General features: G+C 46.9%; 1 protein-coding gene and 2 long non-coding RNA genes across 4 annotated transcripts; all 3 read right to left on the reverse strand.

Annotated features, from left to right (window-relative positions):
• Positions 1–493: 493 nt before the first annotated feature.
• Positions 494–2,419, reverse strand: LOC120666664. The gene is made up of 3 exons (XR_005671834.1): positions 2,383–2,419; positions 2,050–2,119; positions 494–1,500 (listed from the first exon to the last, which is right to left on the reverse strand). It is a non-coding gene; the product is annotated as an uncharacterized LOC120666664 (long non-coding RNA).
• Positions 2,413–2,870, reverse strand: LOC120666662. Its single transcript, XR_005671833.1, has 3 exons — positions 2,738–2,870; positions 2,553–2,651; positions 2,413–2,433 (listed from the first exon to the last, which is right to left on the reverse strand). It is a non-coding gene; the product is annotated as an uncharacterized LOC120666662 (long non-coding RNA).
• A 12,877-nt stretch (positions 2,871–15,747) lies between these two features.
• On the reverse strand, positions 15,748–20,087 carry LOC120666665 (AP-2 complex subunit sigma). Of its 2 annotated transcripts, XR_005671835.1 has the most exons (7): positions 20,036–20,087; positions 19,851–19,949; positions 19,681–19,731; positions 18,635–18,808; positions 17,507–17,566; positions 16,507–16,960; positions 15,748–16,011 (listed from the first exon to the last, which is right to left on the reverse strand). XR_005671835.1 is itself a non-coding variant. In XM_039946563.1 (6 exons), the coding sequence occupies exons 1-6, from the start codon at positions 20,036–20,038 to the stop codon at positions 15,970–15,972; spliced, it is 429 nt and encodes a 142-aa protein (XP_039802497.1). In that variant the 5' UTR covers positions 20,039–20,087; the 3' UTR covers positions 15,748–15,969. The 2 variants fall into 2 exon arrangements, 1 of the variants encoding a protein (XP_039802497.1); XM_039946563.1 differs by lacking the exon at positions 16,507–16,960.
• Between the last annotated feature and the right edge of the window lie 1,305 nt (positions 20,088–21,392).

A 21,392-nucleotide genomic window follows, 5' to 3' on the forward strand; every position in this document is an offset into this window, starting at 1 on the left:
TCATTCCAGAACTCCTATGTTCAAGAAAAAGTTATATTGTACCTTTGACTTCTCACTAACTTAAGAAATTGCTAATTGATTTTCTAATTATATTCTGTTACATCATATGCTGGGAAAACAATGGAAGCTTCCATCAATATTGCTGGTACAAATAATGCATAGGTGACAGCAATATGTATTATGATGGGAAAAGGTAGTACCCTTTTGCTTGTTTCTTGAAGCTCTCCAGCAAGAATAAACTCATCCAATATCAAGTAGAGCTATAGCACACAGCCAAAAAGGTCAAAAATCAAATATGCAAACGAATTTCGGCTACAAGAACAATTTATCAAAAAGTTAGAAGGTCTAGCAAAATCAACGACAGTTAGATACTTTAGTTTCTTTTCATAAAGACAAAAAATTAGAATGATAAGCAGTCAAATTTGACCTTAATTGTAGCAAACATAAAGTTCACAATGTTTATTTTCAAATCAGTTTCAAGTAGACTTCTCACTTCTAAGATTTGAAGATTTCTTTTTTAATGTCTAATGCAAATACAATTTTGAGTTTTGACAATATTGAGCACAACTTTGGAGATTTCCATATATGCAACCTCCCAATGCATAGGTAATCGTTTACTGAATAGGAGTACACTAGGCAGTGTAAATACTGGAAATTTCCATAAATGCTACCTCCCTATGCATAGGTAATTGTTTATTGAATACAATAGGCATGGTGTAAACACACGTTTAAAGATTATCATTTGATAACCTGAAGGCGTTATCTATTTATTGACACATAAAAAATGGTGATAAACATAGTACTAGAGTATTGGGAAACTGGGATAAAGTAACTAAAGATTGTTAGGTTCAAATACATGGAGTATGCAGGAGTAACATATTATATCGTTTGCAGTTTTCCAATGGCCCCTTCTATCATCTACGTTCAGTTCTATAACATCTTAGCGAGTAACAGATGACAAGTAAACAAAAGCAACACCAAATAAGTGCTAGCACATAGGCATGAATTTGGTCATAAAAAAATTGACTGGCTAAGAAAATATTTAACCCTAACATATTAAATTTCTGTCAGTTGACAAAGGAAACTCTTTCGAACAGTTATTTAAACTGCATAACAGACCAAATGTAAACACAAGTAATGCTGAAAAAAGAAAAACTTAAGCAGAATACAGTAGCACTAGTTAAAACACACGGAAATTTGGTTAACAATGAACTTGTTGAGAACACTCAAATAGAAATTAATCTTTATTTAAATATAAGATGTGATATGATCAATACTTCAAAAATATTGCAGATTGCTAGATTAGCCTAGTGAGACAGCAGTTACCTTGTGGAAGTTAAATACTAAATCAAGTTCACAAACATTGCTGAAGAAATGGTCCAATATCTCGACAAACAAATGGATACATTCCAAATATGCCAACTCATTGCCAGTGATATCCACGCAGATTGAGAAAAAAAGACCTGCATATCTCCTGTAGATGACTTTGTGTGTACGGAACTGAAAGAGAAGTCCCACCATTAGTTACAAGGGGAATAACGTAATTGAAGGAAGCTACACAACTGGCTATCACACTGATATACAAATAGAAAATATAGTATGCACAACCCATCTTCATCTAGCAGTGTTTTAGAAATTGAACACTACTAAAAGAGAAATTTTAGAGATTTAGGATATATAAGTTTATCATACAATACCAATATTGAGCAGTACTCTTAGTGATAAATCTTGAAAACATATCCTAAAGAGGCACTTGTAATATCTACAGTACAGATCTTCTTCTCTATTTCAAATCAGTCAGCAGAGTGGTTCATCTTGCTTCTCTTTCATGGTCATATTAGATATCTAATCATGAGTTTCTGGAAGTTAATTATGGATAGGTTTTTAGTGTCGTAGGGGGATCTTTACTGTAAGAATAAAAGAGGGAGCAGCCAAGAGATGAATGGATGATTACATGACAACAAATAAAAATTGGCATGAAGGTAATGCATCCCCAAAATAATTCATGGATAGTAAACAACCTCATCTGTCAGATATTCACATACTAACCTACATCTCCATCCTAAGGTCCTGTTTGTTCCAGCTTGGAGTTGTGAATTGTAGGTTTTATAATCTCGAGCTGAAATAAACAAGCAGATTTCTCATCCTAAATTGCAACAGTCCAAAGAGACAAATTGTTACAATCCAACATTCTGCCCCCCCCCCCCCCCGCCCCCCTAGGTTGCAGATTGTTCTGCTTTTCACAATCTAAAAGCTAAAGCATATGACCTAACTCACGTATTTTAACTCAACAGCAAGCAAGATTTGATCTTGCCTTTAATCAGATCAAGGACACAACATTTATGTTTTCTGACAACAAAAGCAAGAGCGCGAACCACCCACCTCGACGAAGTTGGTGAACTTGGGGTCCCGGTTGACCACAAGCCGATGCACCTGGATTCACATCAACCAAGAACCAAGAAAAAATCACCACGGGATCAGCAATGCCCAATTCAAAGCTGGAGCCCAGCACCAAGATCAAATCTTTCTTGCCTAGCAGGCTCACCGCTCACCTCGTACTCGACCTTGTGCTTCTCCGAGTCCTCGAGCGGGACGTAGTACTTGGCCAGCCGCGTCTTCCCCTGCCGGTTTTGCAGCAGGATGAACCGGATCTGCGCCGGCGAGGCAGATTGAACCAAGGTGAGGAACAAGAATGGGTCAATGAAAGAACTGTGACGATGGGATGGGTGTTCGTTACCATGGCGGAGGACGATGTTGATGCTTCAGAATCGGGAAGAACAGGGGCGCGATTCGGGCGCAGGGGAAGAAATGAGAAGGATTTTTGGTTTCTCTGTTCTTTTCGTTTCCCTTTCCAAATACGCTAAAATGTTATTGGGCCATATGGTATGCTACCTAAGCAGCCCAAGTGCAAACGTTCTGGGCTTTTGGCATACCCAAAGGGTCCACAAACATATGGAAGGGAATTAAAAAAGAAACAAGCTAGTTTAATTAAAATATTTTTATTTGGTTTACGGATCTGGGCTTTTTGACTCACTATGTAAGAAAGACTTATAGGAGACACCAGATGATGGCAACATGGACTGGTCCATCTAGGTAGCTTGGTTCTCAGAAGAATGCTGCCATGATTCATTTTCATACGGTTCATTTGTCATTTCCGAGAAAAAATATTTTTATTTGGTTTACGGATCCGTAATAAAAACCATGCCGCCTCCCTGCTGTTTGAGAAGCTGGTCTGCATCTTTTGATTTATGTGGCAAAAGTACAAAACTAACATAGGTATTCCAAATTTATTTGAAAGATATGGATCAAACTTTACCTTAGCATAGTTAATCTTTATTTGGTTGGAATTTATATAGGGTCAATCTCTGATATGAGTGTAAAATAGCATGTGTTGGGAAACATGAAACTGTGAAAAGTCGATAATATTAACTAGAACGGCATTTTGCGTAACGAATTTGGGAGGATAAATGAGCTAGAATGGTATGCTATCGTAATTAATTACATGATCTAAAATATAATATTGCATCCTTAGTTGCACGGCATGCATTAACATATAACAAAGAAAAAAGACAATTCATTCGCACTTCAATCGATACCGCCACACTCTTTTCTTTTCCTTGAGAAATTGACCCACATTTATACATCACAAGGGGCAGCTATAGTTCTGTATTTTCGAAATCTTCCATTCTATATTTTCAGGGCTTTCATATCTATAGTTCTGTTATCGTGATGTCAACTGTGTATTATACAGATCATTGACGTTTTGGAATAGTTGGCTCAACCTGCTGTATACCAAAAGAAATAGAAAAATCCAAAGTTATTTTTAAGAAAGCATGCATGGAGTACCCACAGCCAAAAAGTTCGCTAGCAGTTTTGATTGGGGCATACAGAGCGTTAATTAAACCTAGCTTTTTGTTACTGAAGCATGCGTGCATTTTGACACAGAAAAGGAAAGGATATATACCTCTTTCTTCATATAGGAGAAGCAAGAACAGTACATTATGTTACCTCACAAAGATTTGGCCAACAGTTGGCTTGTTGCTGCCATTCTCATCATCAAATGGTCCAGCATTATATTACAGCGCACGACAAGTAGAGCGACGATGTGACAACCGGCCCGTATCTGATTGCATATCTTTGCTCGTGACCTTGACAGCTATGCTGGTTACTCGTATCCGTTTTATAAATATGCAATGCAATCACGGTCCTGCAACCACAAGTTCAGTTAAATTTCAGTTGAAATCGTACGTGGACTCGAAGAATAAATCTGCAGTGAAACGTTATGAATTTGTCGTACTATATATCCGCTGGCAGGAGAAGACGGGCTACTTCTTCTGCCTGGAGGACCGCGCCCTGCTGTGCTGGCCCTGCGACGTCGCCGTCCACGCCGCCGGCGCCCACGTCGCATCCCACCGGCGCTTCCTCATCACCGGCGTCCGCGTCGGCGGCGGCGTCGTCGTGAGCCCAGCCACCAGCAGCGGCAACGGGAGCAGCAGCGCTCCCGACAGCTCCGGCAACCCGACGACCTTGCCCGACAAGGCGCGGCCATCGTCGTCGGTCAGCGCAGCGGCGGCGACAGAGGGCCTTGGCGGTCAGCAGTACTGGCCGTGGAGTGAGTTCTTGGCGGACGACGTTGGCGTTGGGATGGACCATCCGGACCTGTGCTGCCCTGCCGAGATCTCCGAACCTGGCTCGTCCAGCCTGACGGGATGACATGTATGTTCAGAGATCACTAAGCTAATAAGCTGATACTACTTCATGGCATCAACTGATCCAACAAATGTAGTATCAGCCTATCAGGTGATTTTGTTAGCTTTAGCGTCCTGTGGACCATCTACTTCAAAGTCGAAACAACAAATTAACAGAGCCTCGAGCAATCAAATTGCGGTGTCGATGTATCTGATTGATTGGTACGGTCTGCCGGTATGTGGCGGCGCTCTGGCGAGGCGCTGCATTAAGCGGAGGATCGGAGTGCTTTACCCTGACATGGGGATCGAGGGGGTGTCTATTTATCGCTTTAAGCGATTTCCCCGGCTCCCATTGCAGAAGGCACCCCGCCCCGCCCCGCGTCCTCCGCCCCCGCACTTTCGTCCTCTGCCCCGGCCGGCGGCTCTCGCCGCCGCGCCGTCCGCCTACCAACCACCGCTGGCGCATCCCCGCCCTCCCCTAACCTCTCCGGCGCCACGCCCCCGTCCGGGACCTGGCCCGGCCACCGGCGCCTGCCACCCCGGTCGGCGGTGCTCCGCCGCGCCGCCCGCCCACACACCACCGCCCACCGCCGGTCGATTCCTCCCCCCACTACCTTCTCTTCTAGGTCCGGTGGACATGGAGCCCTCCGCCACCGCCGCTGCCACCCCAGCAACCCCGGATCCTAAGGCCGCCGCTGCCCTCCACCACCTCGGCCGCCGGCGACCTCGCCGTCAGCCGCTCCCCTCACCAACCACCCTCGCTGGCCACACCCTGCCCCTCCCCCCTCCCCTAGCTCGCCGGCGGGCACTCCCGCTCCCTGGCTGGAGGTAGAAGATAAACAGTACCTTCTGCGATAACTCCGCGCGGAGTCGCGAGTGCGATAAATAGACAAGGCGGGGATCGACCCTAAGAGCACTCCAACAGCTCACGTATAATTTTAGCTAGAATTGAAGATTTAGGGGTACTTAAAAAAATAGAAAGCTTACTACAGGGTGGGGTAAACCAAAAGACTCTGTATCTTTTACTCTCTATATTTAAAAGTGGGCCCGCGTCGTGGTGGAAGCCGGCGTGTCCGAAGCTCCAGGGCGTGATGGGGCTGCCTCCCGAGAACGATAACGACCAAGCCAGACCGCGATCTTGGCCAATCCAGGCCGCACATGCCGGATTGAACGGCCTCCAGATACCCAAGGGGTGGACGGTAATTCATTTACCGTCCACCCCCGTCCTCGGTAACTTCACGCCTACTAGGCTCGCCAGAGCGCCGCCGCGTTCCCACCGCATACCTGCCCCCGGAGGCCGGCGTCCATGGCGGACCCGGTTGCATCGGCCACCGGAGTAGTTAGAGGAGCATCCAGTGGCCTCGTTGACGCCGTCCTGCGCCACGCATTCGTGCCCAACGCCGATCCCGTCGCTATGGTGGCGTTGCCGATGAGACGACGACGCAAGGTGTTTTTCTCCGGCGGCTGGAGCTCGGGGGACCCGGCCGGGGCGTCTGATTCTGCGCTGCTCACTCCAGATTGACTCGAGATCAGAGAAGGCGGCAATGCCTTCATCATCGGAAGCATGCCTTTTGGGGGGAGATTGGTCGCGATTGAAAATTCAGCGCCAGATTAGCTGCAGTCCTGACCTCCAGATTAACTCCAGATTAATAGCAGCTATGTCATCTACTGACCACCAGTGAGATGGATGCAGGTTCTTCAGCCTGCAGAACGTTGATGGAAGCCTTTGGCATAATGCTGAACAATCTGAATTCTGAAACGACTGAAGCAGGTGCGAAATCGATTTGCACAACAATTAGAATTCAGAAGCTTTCTGTCGCTCACCGTTGGAAATGATTCAGCAGCTTGAGGGCTTGCGGCGGGGCGTGGAGCGCCGGTCGATGAATAGGCGGCGCGCCGGACATGGAGCCCTGCCCCCTAGGTCGCCGCCGCCTGGCGCCTCCAGTACACGGAAACACGCCGGCAGCCGATGGGGGCCCGCCCAGCATCCCCAACCAATGGCGCGGACATCGAAGCCATGGAGACCGCCCTGAGGAGTGCGTTCCTGGACGTGTGGTCCAGTCACAGCCTCTGCAAAACAGGCGAGCTCCATGGTTTATTTTATGGCTGCCTCGGACGCCGCGGCATGCCGGCCGGCATCCCCGGCGCAGGCACGAAGACGCGCAGAGGTCGTTGCCGGTTGCGCCGGCTGTCGTCGTCGACTATACCCCCGGCCGGGATTCCATCGAAATTACGCGGCGGCTGCACTGCCCTGCCGGCGTGCTCGAGCAGCTTAGTTCTCCGGCCCAAGGGGTGGACGGCAAATGAACTACCGTCCACCCCTGACCCCGGCAGGCCCTGCACGAGCGCCGCCGCAGCTTCGTTCTCCGGCCCGCCACACCGCCGCCGCTACCCTCCATATTCCTCCAAGCAATCATCCGCTAAACTCTTGTGCTCCCCGCAACTACTGGGCGCCGCGAGCTTGTGCTCGCACGCTGGCTGGGCATGGGCGCATGGCGGACATGGTTCTCGCGCGCGCACCTCGCATTCGTCTTCCCCCAGAACGTGCGCAGCTGTGAACGCGAGGGAAGTGGCTCGTACCTCGGTTCGCCCGAGCATCATCGTGTTCCATTCGAATACTTGATCCCGGAGGCCGACGACGTCCATGGCCTACCTGGCTGCATCGGCAATGGAGTAGGTACAGCCACGGGCACCGACCTCTCCATTGCCGTCCAACACGAGAGAATATCGCGCCGCGGCCTCGCCGACGCCGTCCTGTACCACTCATTCGTGCACAACTCCGGTCCCGACGCGACGGTGCTCATCGGTGTTTTGCTCTGGTGGCTAGAGATCGTAGGACCCAGCCAGGCGTCTGATTCAGCGCCACAGCGAGCGAGGCTGTCTCCTTCCAAGACAGCAATCGTCGCACCTCAGCCATGGAGACCGTGCTGAGGAGCTCGCGTCTCTATGGCGGCCTCGGATGCTGCTGCATGCCGGCGTGTCCGCGCACGACACAGTCAAGATGAAGATCGAGCAGAGCCTGTCTTCTTCGTAGGACGATGCCCCGCCCCGGCGTCTGCCGAAGGATGCAGCAGCGCCGGCACTGCCGGCGTCCTGGAGCAGCGTGGGCGCCGCCGAGCTCCGCCGCTCGCCATCCTGGCGCCATGCGCCCGACGAGACTGGAAACGACCAAGTCAGACCGCGACCTTGTCGAATCTCGGCCGCACATGTCGGATCGAAGGGCCCACAGAACCCAAGGGGTGGACGGTAATTGAAATACCGTCCACCCCCGACCCCCGCAACGCCGTCCACAAGCGCCGCCTCCGCTCGGTGCCCCGGCTCGGCACGCCGCTGCCGCGTTCCCGCCGCTGCCCGCCTCCGTATCCTCGCTCCCGGCCGCCTGCGTCCATGGTGCTGCGCCATCTGCGGCAAAGTCGACAGCTAACAAGCCAAACACGTTCGTGCGGTTGGTGCAGCGACTGCGAGAGGCCAGGTCGGCCAGGACGAAGGCATACCGCCCATGTCAGTGCCGAATGTTTAGCTCTAGACCAGACCTCCGCACGCACGCATGCTGTTCCGGCGGCTCGAGCTCTGCTCATCACGCTCGATGGCTCAGGAGTCAGGACAAGAGAAGACGACGACGCCCATCATCAGAACTTGAGTACCATGCCGCGGCTCACTATTAAATTCCTCTGACGGACCACAATTGGTTGCAACTGAAAATTCAGACCACTGATGGATCAGACTTCACTCGAGCAATACCGTCCACCCCTGCCCGCATACCTGCTTCCCGGAGGCCAACGCGCATGGGTTGCATCGGCCACCGGAGTAGTTAGAGGTGCAGGCACTGGCCTCCATGGCTCCAACTAGGGCGACGACCGCGCCACGCATGGCAAGGATGTGGCCTCGCCTTGACATGCCGGCCGGCATCCCCGGCACAGGGCACGATGACACTCGGAGGTCCCTGCAGGTTGCGCCGGCTGTCGTCGACGAGTATACCCCCGCCGCCATCGAATGAACACGGCGGCTGCACTGCTCTATCAGACTTCATTCTTCAGTCAGAAGAGCAATGCCGAGTAGTCTTTGACACAAGACAAGTAGCTTCAGAAGGTGAAATCGACTTGTCCGACAATATAATACATCTGGCCTGGTTCCCAGTAATTCTTCCCAGGTCCGTGTGGAAGCTTTTAACGTATCTTAAGAACAGTGTCAGATTGTTTTTTTTTTAAAAAAAAGCTGGTGGCACCAAAGGGAAAATAGCATCAACAGAAGGAACCATGAAATTATGACAAACACAGGATCTTCGCTACATAAGAACAGACAAATTTTGAAAAAAAAAACCTATATTGATCAGTTTTTTCACTCGAGGTGTTCCTCATCAGACTCGATATCACTCGATATCAGACTCAATTTTGAAAAGAAAAACCTATAGCATCAACTCGAGTTTGTTTGGGATAACCAGTGTGATCAGACTTTCCAGACTTCAAGAAAGCTTTTAACGTCGGCCCCTGTTCTGGCTCAGCCAGATATCACTCGACCCTTCGATGTTTATTGTGATGCATCAGGTACGGGCCTCGGCTGCGTCCTTATGCAAGATCAGCGGGTGATTGTTTATGCTTCCAGAGCACTTAGGCGACACGAAGAGAATTATGCCACTCATGATTTGGAATTAGCAGCAGTGGTACATGCACTAAAGATCTGACGTCATTATCTTCTGGGTAATCCTGTGCATATATACTCCGACCACAAGAGCCTCAAGTATATCTTTACTCAGAATGAGCTGAACTTGCGCTAGAGACGGTGGTTGGAATTGATTAAGGATTATGATCTGGAAATTCATTATCACCCGGGTAAGGCCAATGTTGTGGCAGATGCATTGAGCAGAAAGGCAAGTTGCAATTGCACCTCAGCAACACCTATGCATGCAACTCTATGCCAAGAGATGGAGAAGTTGAATCTGGCTATAGTAGCTGAGGGTACACTTACCAATATTACCCTCACTCCAACACTGCGGGATCAAATTATTGCTGCTCAGAGAAATAATATTGGCATGGAAAAGATTAGGCAAAGGCTCAGAGAAAGTGACCCTCGTGTGGCATGTTTTCAGCTTGATGGCGAGGGTGTGTTATGGTTTAAGAATCGGCTGGTAGTACCTAAGGATTTGGAACTTCGGAAGCAGATTTTTGATGAGGCTCACCTTTCTAGGTATTCCATTCACCCGGGTAGTAACAAAATGTATCAAGACCTCAGGCAGCGGTTCTGGTGGACCAGGATGAAACGGGAAATCGCGAAATATGTGTCCGAGTGTGACACCTGTCGGAGGGTTAAGGTGAGCCACTTGAGACCAGCCGGCCCTTTGCAGCCCCTGAGTATTCCCTCCTGGAAGTGGGAGGACATCAGTATGGATTTCATTGTCGGCTTACCCAAAACCTCCAAGGGGTATGATTCGATATGAGTTATTGTGGATCGTCTCACTAAAACCGCACATTTTCTGCCGGTAAAGACCACACATACGACAAAGCAATATGCCCAGTTATATCTGGATCGTATTGTGAGTCTGCATGGAATTCCAATGACAATCATTTTAGACCGGGGTGCTCAATTCATTGCCCGATTCTGGGAGCATTTTCACGCAGCCCTCGGCACTCAGCTCCTCCGCAGTTCGGCTTATCATCCACAGACCGACGGCCAGACATAAAGGATAAATCAGATATTGGAGGACATGCTTAGAGCATGTGTGCTCACCTATAATCAAAAATGGGATGAGTGCTTACCATTGGCCGAGTTTGCTTATAACAATAGTTATCAAGAAAGCATCAAGATGGCTCCATTTGAGGCCTTATATGGACGGAAATGCAGAACGCCATTGAATTGGTCAGAAGCTGGGGAGAGAACTTTCTTTGGGCCCGATATGGTAAACGAAGCAGAAGAGCTGGTTCGGGTTATTCAGGAAAATTTGAAGATTGCTCAATCCCGACAAAAGAGTTATGCCGACAAGAAGCGTCAATCTATCCTGTTTCAAGTGGGGGATCATGTCTATCTGCGGGTATCTCCAATGAAAGGGGTTCAATGATTCGGTGTGAAGGGAAAGCTTGCACCTCGCTATGTTGGGCCTTTTCTTATTAGTGAGTAGTGTGGACCAGTGGCATACCGCCTAGAGCTTTCTGCTCACTTATCCGCGGTTCATAATATTTTCCATGTCTCCCATCTCCGGAAGTGCCTCCGTGTTCCAGAAAAGATGGTTGGCATCGAGAAATTGCAAATAAAGCCCGATCTTGTCTATCCGGAGCAACCAATAAAAATTGTTGATTTCAAGACTCGGGTTACTCGGAATCAAACCAGCAATTTTTATAAGGTTCAGTGGAGTAATCACTCCGAGCGAGAGGCTACTTGGGAGATGGAGGACTTCATTCGGTCTAAATGTCCGGAATTGTTACAATGTATCAAGGTACTCACCAAGTTTCATTTTCCTCAATCTAGCACATCCATTAAATCTCGGGACGAGATTTCTTTTTGGGGGAAAGACTGTAACACCCAAGTGTTAAACTTGGGTTTAACTAGCTAACTAGTGACCAAATTCTCTCGGTTACAAGTCGAGTCGCAAATCGACTAAAAACTCGATTTCAAATCCTGGAGCCAGCGGAACCCGGATACTCCGGGTATGAATCCGGAAATTCCGGATTTACCCGGATACTCCGGATATTCTTCCGGATACTCCGGGCCTGGAACTTTATATCTCTTGTTTTGGTCCTTTTACTGTTTCCAAACGTTATAAACTCTCTCTCACTCTCTCCCGTGCTCTCTCTCACTCTCTCCCGTGCTCTCTCTCACCCCAAACCCTAGAGACCCAAAACCCTCCCTCTACCCTTGATCCAAGGCCCACAGGAGCTTCACTTGGGTGGTGGATCATCTATCCTGCGTGCTCCATCCCTGGACGGCTTGGGTTCAAGCCCTTGGTGCAAGGAAGAGCTTTCCCCCAAGGTAAATAAGCTAGGGTTAGGCAAGTCCCGTGTTCTAGGGGGTTTGAATCGATTTCCTCCGGTCAATCATCTTCTTATGAATCAATCTACTAGGGTCTAGGTGTGATTCGATTTTTGAAGGTTGGTTTCGCTAGAAATCAGAGTTTCAGTTTTGGGGGCGAAAGTTGTGCCAAACCCGGATACTCCGGGTATTATCCCGGATTCTCCGGAAATGTCGTCCCGGAAACTCCAGGTTTAGACCCGGATACTCCGGGTTTGGGAATCCGGATGCTCCGGATATTAGTCCGGATATTCCGGGTTATGCAGAGTTATGGGCGTTGGGTTATTCGGTTAATAGTAATTATGATAGGTTGGGGTTAATTTCAAAGTTTCAAATTATTTTGCATACATTCTCATATCATTGCATACGTGTAGCCACTGCCGCCGAGGGAGCCGTGTACGAGGTGGTTGCGGAGCCACAGGAGCCGCAGGGGCAAGCCCCGCAGGAGGAGGTTCGCGGGGAGTCGCCCCAAGGCCCAACTCACCCCAGTGTTGAGCAGCAGACGCAAGGCAAGCCCTGGTGCACATCCTATTATTTTAAGTTATGACACCTATATATGTCTTTAATACTTGTGCATTAAGTTCAGGAATTGTTTGGAACCCTAGTTGCATGATCCCTAGGATTCCCTGAGATATACTAGTATGTATAGGACGATAGTAGTGCTATGCTTAATGTTTGCGGTAGAAGACAAGTGGTCTCCTGTGCTCGCGAGATATAGGATGTTTAGAAGTCGAGTAATTTTCAGTTACTCGCAAGATATAAGATGTATTCATATTCCAGTACTTGAGTTGTGAGTTTGATATTGAATAAATGGAGAATTTAGACCGGACGGGAAATGATGAGGAGACATTGGTATGGCAGCAGGACAGGGTTCCTGGGTGTCTTAGTCCCGTCTGTGTCGGTTAAGGACCGGTCGTTGTGGCAGTGCTGATCGGGGATTGAATTGTACTAACCGCATGCCGGGAGTAGGAGGTAGTCGAAACCGGTAAGCCTAGTACTGCCTTGCTTCGAAAGTACAGGACTCCATCTCACCTCCTGGGGTAGTCGAGTAGTCGCAGAGAATTGGGGATGCATGTATTACTTTTGGTGGTCTCATGTTGAGCTCGGCTGACCATATGATGGTGGGGCGGTCCTGTAGTTCGAGGCGGGGAGGGGAATGGTTGGTGCGTGTGGTCCGACGGGGCTTATACGTGCCGTGTTGGTTAGGTCCACCTTGCAAGGTTAAATCGGATCGATTCGCCGTGTCTCGCGGTTATGAGGGCCTTGATATCTTTGTCACCTCGTAGAAATGAACTAGAGATGTTAGTGATAAATGATGAAATTATTTTGAATCATTATTGTAATGCTCCAACATGATTGTGTAGATATGCCAACATTAGATGAGAGTCTTTCTATATAGAACTTGTGGCTAAAACATTGAAAGTAAGAATTCAACCTTAGATGCTTTTCTGCAAAACATCCACCAGCCAGAGAGCCTTGCATGTCTAGATATGTGGGCTAAGTTATACCCACTGGTCGGATAAGCCTTGCTGAGTATTAGAATACTCAGGGTTTGTTGCCACATTTATTATTACAGGACACCTGGACGTCGACTTCTGCCCCTATTGTGTCAAGTTCATCCTCCGGGATGCAGAGGGGTGGCAGGTCGAGGAGCGAGACCCTTAGACTAGGGCTTTGTCGGGATGTACACTCGTGGGCAGAGTGTTCAGCCTTTCTGTTGTTGCGCGGGCCGGTCTGACCGGTCATGGTTAGTCAAGGCTTTTGAAGGCTAGAGTAGTTGTAGGATATAGTCTATTTGAATTTCAGTACCTCGGATGTAAAGTTTGTAAATTATGCAACTTTTGTAAATTATGTGTATATTTGAACTCGGGTTGTAAAACCTAATGTTTCGTCCCCCTATAGTGTTTGTATTTTCAAGTATTATGTTGTGCTTGTACCATCTGCGCCCACCTTCGCGTGGGACTACCGGTGTTGTTTCGATCGGGCCGTGGGTTGAGAAAGGATCGCCAAATTAAGCCGTTAAGCTAATGGGCCCGATGTGTTCAAATGACGGTCATTACGCTTAATTAGAGTTTTAATTTGGCGGTTCCGTCACACCTGTTCGGTTCCGTTTTGTTTGTTCGAAGACGGCGATATCAGCCGCAAGACAGCAAGTGTAAGGAACTTTTCTCTTTCAAAAAAAAAGTGTATGGAACTTTTCTTTTTAGTATGAGTTTTTTTTTCTTGTTCTTCGACGGCATGTTAGGATTGAACTCTGTACTTTAAGTGACATTTCAATAGAATTCTACTATCAGTGCCGTTACTAGTTTTAGGAAACGTTATTTCGAAGTTTGAGGAAGTAACAGTCTAAGAGGTCGGCAGTAAAATAGTGAAGATAAATATCCACATCTGACAGACCTAGTAAAAACACCCGGTTATGTACTCGTAGGGATTAGTTTGAAGTTTTTACAGATTTTGGAAAAGAAACTAATGTGTCACAATACAACAATTTTGATAATTACAAGTTGCGAATTTTATTACTTTTGTTGCAAACAAAAATGAAACCCATAGCAAGCCTAAAAGAACGAGAGAGAAATGTGATGACGCGAAGAGCTGGGCCTACTTAATAAGTAAAGGCTCAAAGGGCCTCTAGGGTCCAGCCATTTATCACCCTCCAGAGCAGAATTTCGGGCTAATCATCATCTTCTGAATAATGAGATGATGATCACCCACCTAATTGTCACAAACACTACCAATCAGCATACATATCAAAGGTTACCTGATTGAAAATTTCTTGGCAGCACCAATCTTTCATCAAAGTCATAAGAGCAAACTCTTACTCGGTAGCGAACAATTATCAGTACTGGTGTCAAAAGTGCACACTTATATGATCACTTATGTCGTGGTGCTGCAAACCACAGCCGGGTGGCGGAAGGCACCCGACCTAGCCCAGAGGGTGTGTACTCGGGGGTTAGCTAGTCCTAGTTCGATCTCGCTCAAGAACACGATGAACACATCGGGATTAGAGTGGTTCGGGCCGCCGGAGCGTAATACCCTACGTCCACTGTGTGTTGTATTGCTTGCGCTCTCGAGAGGTTGAGAGTTTTGGCGTGTCTAGTGCTCTGTCCAGAGAGCGTCTCCGTGAACCTGTGTTCTAGCGGGCGTGCTCTCCCTTTTATATGTCCAAGGGGAGCACGTACACTGAGCGGGGCCCCGACATGTGGACCCGGCGATGTATTATAAACTACACTTTGGCCTTCAATGCCTCAGATCCGAGATCTTGTCGTCGGCTTCCGTGCGTAGCTTCTGACCAGGGATGGTCTTGAGCTGTCCTGTCAGAGTAGAGTCTAGCCTCTGCAGCCGCGCGTCGAGGTCATGATGAAGCGCCGAACTACTGACTCAGTCCACTATAGCAGCGTGCACTATTGCTCCAGTCAGTAGCTGGTCATCATGACTCAACGCCCATGCGAGCGGCGCTGAGTCTTTAATGCTTGCCTTGGTAACTGACGAGCCGCCTCGGTAACTGGCGATCCACAGTGTGGACTGACAAAAGCTGCCCCGTGCCCAGAGGCAGCAGAGCCCGCCTCAACCACTCGCACTTAATGCGGGTGGGTGAGGGAGCTTCCAGCGGAAGGCTTGCGCCCGCGCACGCGTCTGTGTGACACGCGGCGGCTCCGGACCCCTCCCGATCAGCTAGCTGAGCCGAGAGCTCACGGTTGTCCGGATAGTCACGTGGAGGTCCCGGACCCATCTGCGGGAGTCCGGATGGCACGTGGAGGTCCCGGACCCATCTGCGGGAGTCCGGATGGCACGTGGAGGTCCCGGACCCACCTGCGGGGGTCCGGGTCCGCGGCCACAGGTACTGAGCATTTCCACCTCTAGGACACGTGGTGACACCGGACCCGTCCCCGAGCGGGAAGCGGGTCCGGGACCGTTGGTCCGGTGAGATGGAGTCGGACCTCAGGGGTCCGGCTGCTCAGCTCCTTAGGGCGTAGTTACGGATAACTACGCGAGTCTTGGCACAGTAGGAGTGGGTACCCCAATTGCAGGGTACCGACAACTTAATCAGTGGGTTTGTTCCTTTGCATAAAATTCATACCTTCACATGAAAAGTGGCCCAAAATATGCACCATTAACCTCACGAAACAATGAAAGGGTACTTACAGACACACAGTCCTGAAGGGTTCAAATGGAGCAAGGATAATAGCACAACAGGTACAAAGAACTGTACAAACAAAATATAAGTGACTCGTTGATAGGGCAGAACAGGCTTGTCCCTGATTATATCCCATCCAATTTCTCCTCATTCCAGCTTCTCAAGCTCGCCCATCCTCTCTATAATTGCCTGAAAAATATGCAAGTATACAACTTCATGTAAAGCAAAAAAAGCATGTCTTGTTTTCCAGCATAAAGTCTGGAAGTTGCAGTGAAGTTCTCGGAAGAAACATGGCACAACAAAATTCTATATACATTTATGTTGACAACTAGAGATGCAGATGGTGAACTCACTACATCAGCTCATTTGCTTGCCTACATGCATGCATCCATCCATATAATTATTTCAAGTGTGTTCTGGGTTGACTTGATGACCTATGTTGCCCGGATACGGATACCGGTACGCGATACGGGGATACTCCGATACGCCATTTTTCCAAAAACAAGGATACGGGGATACGCCAATATATATAAAAAATAAAAATAAATAAAAGTTTCAGGAACTAGAATGTGAGAAAATAGAAGTTCCAGGGACTATAATGTGTCATAAACTCATATATTCATATGTTCTATAATTATTAGAAAAGGAAAGGGGCAAAGGAAAAAAGAACTAACCTTATCTTACCTGTTCGTCTGTTCCATGAATGGATGTCGGTCGTCTTCTTCCCTAACCTCCGGCACTCTCTCTCTCTGTAGCGGCCAACTTCGGCTGCCGCGGCTCATCCTCTCCCTCTCTAGCGGCCGCGCGGGCCGTCCAGAGGCATGCTCCGGCGGCCGTGGCGGCCCGCCAGCGGCGAGCTCCAGCAGCGCAGCACCACCCTAAATAGTGTTTTAACAGATGTGCGGGCCTCTGTCTGGACAGGCCGCGCAGCCGCTGGAGCAGTAGGAGGCACGGACGGGTGGGCGGGCGGAGGTGACGGCAAGGGAGCGACGAGCGATGGGGAAGGAGCAAGAGGAGGCACGGGCGGGTGGCCGGGCGGCGGTGACGGCAAGGGAGCGATGAGCAGCGGGGAAGGAGCAGGAGGAGGCGTGGGTGGGTGGCCGAGCGGCGGTGACAGGCTGACCCAGAACAAACAAAACTTGCATCCCAATGAATTCATTGTGAGATGGGAAATAAAAGTTCATTTAACCTAGAGCTCTCTGGGAGAATTGCAAATAGTGCGGGTATAACTAGAGAGAGAAATAACCAGAGAGAGAGAGAGATGGGTGATTTATCAAGTACAGTGAATGATCTTATGTTTTGACACCAAAACAAATTAAGGGCGACAAGATTTAGAAAAACTGAGAAATGTTTGTAGTCCGAAGAGCACCATTTTGTAGAAGCCCATTTAGCTTGACTCCATGCAAACTGACAATACTCATGATATACATTCAACTGATCTCAGTTAAAGATAGGATAGTAGGTGCATAAAGGAAATCCTTTTATCATTCCAGAACTCCTATGTTCAAGAAAAAGTTATATTGTACCTTTGACTTCTCACTAACTTAAGAAATTGCTAATTGATTTTCTAATTATATTCTGTTACATCATATGCTGGGAAAACAATGGAAGCTTCCATCAATATTGCTGGTACAAATAATGCATAGGTGACAGCAATATGTATTATGATGGGAAAAGGTAGTACCCTTTTGCTTGTTTCTTGAAGCTCTCCAGCAAGAATAAACTCATCCAATATCAAGTAGACCTATAGCACACAGCCAAAAAGGTCAAAAAGCAAATATGCAAACGAATTTCGGCTACAAGAACAATTTATCAAAAAGTTAGAAGGTCTAGCAAAATCAACGACAGTTAGATACTTTAGTTTCTTTTCATAAAGACAAAAAATTAGAACGATAAGCAGTCAAATTTGACCTTAATTGTAGCAAACATAAAGTTCACAATGTTTATTTTCAAATCAGTTTCAAGTAGACTGTTCTCACTTCTAAGATTTGAAGATTTCTTTTTTAATGTCTAATGCAAATACAATTTTGAGTTTTGACAATATTGAGCACAACTTTGGAGATTTCCATATATGCAACCTCCCAATGCATAGGTAATCATTTACTGAATAGGAGTACACTAGGCAGTGTAAATACTGGAAATTTCCATAAATGCTACCTCCCTATGCATAGGTAATTGTTTATTGAATACAATAGGCATGGTGTAAACGCACGTTTAAAGATTATCATTTGATAACCTGAAGGCGTTATCTATTTATTGACACATAAAAAATGGTGATAAACATAGTACTAGAGTATTGGGAAACTGGGATAAAGTAACTAAAGATTGTTAGGTTCAAATACATGGAGTATGCAGGAGTAACATATTATATCGTTTGCAGTTTTCCAATGGCCCCTTCTATCATCTACGTTCAGTTCTATAACATCTTAGCGAGTAACAGATGACAAGTAAACAAAAGCAACACCAAATATGTGCTAGCACATAGGCATGAATTTGGTCATAAAAAAATTGACTGGCTAAGAAAATATTTAACCCTAACATATTAAATTTCTGACAGTTGACAAAGGAAACTCTTTCGAACAGTTATTTAAACTGCATAACAGACCAAATGTAAACACAAGTAATGCTGAAAAAAGAAAAACTTAAGCAGAATACAGTAGCACTAGTTAAAACACACGGAAATTTGGTTAACAATGAACTTGTTGAGAACACTCAAATAGAAATTAATCTTTATTTAAATATAAGATGTGATATGATCAATACTTCAAAAATATTGCAGATTGCTTGATTAGCCTAGTGAGACAGCAGTTACCTTGTGGAAGTTAAATACTAAATCAAGTTCACAAACATTGCTGAAGAAATGGTCCAATATCTCGACAAACAAATGGATACATTCCAAATATGCCAACTCATTGTCAGTGATATCCACGCAGATTGAGAAAAAAAGACCTGCATATCTCCTGTAGATGACTTTGTGTGTACGGAACTGAAAGAGAAGTCCCACCATTAGTTACAAGGGGAATAACGTAATTGAAGGAAGCTACACAACTGGCTATCACACTGATATACAAATAGAAAATATAGTATGCACAACCCATCTTCATCTAGCAGTGTTTTAGAAATTGAACACTACTAAAAGAGAAATTTTAGAGATTTAGGATATATAAGTTTATCATACAATACCAATATTGAGCAGTACTCTTAGTGATAAATCTTGAAAACATATCCTAAAGAGGCACTTGTAATATCTACAGTACAGATCTTCTTCTCTATTTCAAATCAGTCAGCAGAGTGGTTCATCTTGCTTCTCTTTCATGGTCATATTAGATATCTAATCATGAGTTTCTGGAAGTTAATTATGGATAGGTTTTTAGTGTTGTAGGGGGATCTTTACTGTAAGAATAAAAGAGGGAGCAGCCAAGAGATGAATGGATGATTACATGACAACAAATAAAAATTGGCATGAAGGTAATGCATCCCCAAAATAATTCATGGATAGTAAACAACCTCATCTGTCAGATATTCACATACTAACCTACATCTCCATCCTAAGGTCCTGTTTGTTCCAGCTTGGAGTTGTGAATTGTAGGTTTTATAATCTCGAGCTGAAATAAACAAGCAGATTTCTCATCCTAAATTGCAACAGTGCAAAGAGACAAATTGTTACAATCCAACATTCTGCCCCCCCCCCCCCAGGTTGCAGATTGTTCTGCTTTTCACAATCTAAAAGCTAAAGCATATGACCTAACTCACGTATTTTAACTCAACAGCAAGCAAGATTTGATCTTGCCTTTAATCAGATCAAGGACACAACACTTATGTTTTCTGACAACGAAAGCAAGAGCGCGAACCACCCACCTCGACGAAGTTGGTGAACTTGGGGTCCCGGTTGACCACGAGCCGATGCACCTGGATTCACATCAACCAAGAACCAAGAAAAAATCACCACGGGATCAGCAATGCCCAATTCAAAGCTGGAGCCCAGCACCAAGATCAAATCTTTCTTGCCCAGCAGGCTCACCGCTCACCTCGTACTCGACCTTGTGCTTCTCCGAGTCCTCGAGCGGGACGTAGTACTTGGCCAGCCGCGTCTTCCCCTGCCGGTTTTGCAGCAGGATGAACCGGATCTGCGCCGGCGAGGCAGATTGAACCAAGGTGAGGAACAAGAATGGGTCAATGAAAGAACTGTGACGATGGGATGGGTGTTCGTTACCATGGCGGAGGATGATGTTGATGCTTCAGAATCGGGAAGAACAGGGGCGCGATTCGGGCGCAGGGGAAGAAATGAGAAGGATTTTTGGTTTCTCTGTTCTTTTCGTTTCCCTTTCCAAATACGCTAAAATGTTGTTGGGCCATATGGTATGCTACCTAAGCAGCCCAAGTGCTAACGTTCTGGGCTTTTGGCATACCCAAAGGGTCCACAAACATATGGAAGGGAATTAAAAAAGAAACAAGCTAGTTTAATTAAAATTGCTGACGGTCAAACACACTATACGCAAGAATTTAGCGTAAGAGAGACACGAAAATCGAAGGGTTCTTTTCAAAATTTATCATGCTTTACTTGCTCAAAAAATATTCACGTTGCCTGTGCAACCAACCTGAAGATAATTCCATGAGAAAAAAAGTAAGAAATCATCATCATCGACGTCATATTGAATGATACACTACGGTATGAGTATATGACAATAAAATGGGAGCTCAATGGATAAGACCTCTGTGAGATGGCACTCTCAACTAAATGGGAGGAAACTGTGGCGATTTAATATTTTGTCACTAGTTATTAGGCCATGTAATAGACGGAGAATTAGTTAACCTGACAAAGTAGTATTTTGCCACTATTTCTCATGTCCAACACTCTGAATTCACGGATGACGACCATCAGTATATTACGGTACAATACAACACATTGTTCCGTGCACGTAGTAAATAGAACATGAAAATAAGTACACAAAAATCAGATATATTGTACTACTATGTGTGACTAGTTGGGACCTAGTGGCCACTCGCGATGGCTCGCTTATTCGAGCAGCAAGTTGTTCACCAGATGAAGGCAACATGGACTCACTATGTAAGAAAGACTTATAGGAGACACCAGATGATGGCAACATGGACTGGTCCATCTAGGTAGCTTGGTTCTCAGAAGAATGCTGCCATGATTCATTTTCATACGGTTCATTTGTCATTTCCGAGAAAAAATATTTTTATTTGGTTTACGGATCCGTAATAAAAACCATGCCGCTGTTAGTATTGATCTCCACTGGGCCAGTCCAACGACTGGGCCAACCTTGACTCGCGTCCTGATCGGGGACGCCCAGCCCAATATGAGGCTGGTGGGCCCCCGTCGCGCAGCTCTATAAAGTGGAGGTGGGATTAGAGGCTCATGTCACGAGGTTCGCCGCCGCTACAGTTCCCACCGTCCTAAACCCTAACCCGATCTAGAGGGAAAGGCTGCTGCGGCGGGAAGCGCCACCAGTGACGCACCATCGCCGTCGACCATGCCACTGTCGTCGCAGGATGTCATCACCACCGGCACCGGCACTACAACTTCTACATCGCCCGTCGCTGCCTAT

This window comes from Panicum virgatum, chromosome 3N (assembly GCF_016808335.1).
Source record: "Panicum virgatum strain AP13 chromosome 3N, P.virgatum_v5, whole genome shotgun sequence".
NCBI lineage: Eukaryota > Viridiplantae > Streptophyta > Magnoliopsida > Poales > Poaceae > Panicum > Panicum virgatum.

Coding starts and splice junctions, on each gene's coding strand:
- LOC120666665 (XM_039946563.1), bottom strand. Junction 18,809..19,680: donor AGTTCACCAACTTCGTCGAG/GTGGGTGGTTCG, acceptor CTTCTCTTTCAG/TTCCGTACACACAAAGTCAT. Junction 16,012..17,506: donor TTCAAGAAACAAGCAAAAGG/GTACTACCTTTT, acceptor CATATTTTTCAG/GCAATTATAGAGAGGATGGG.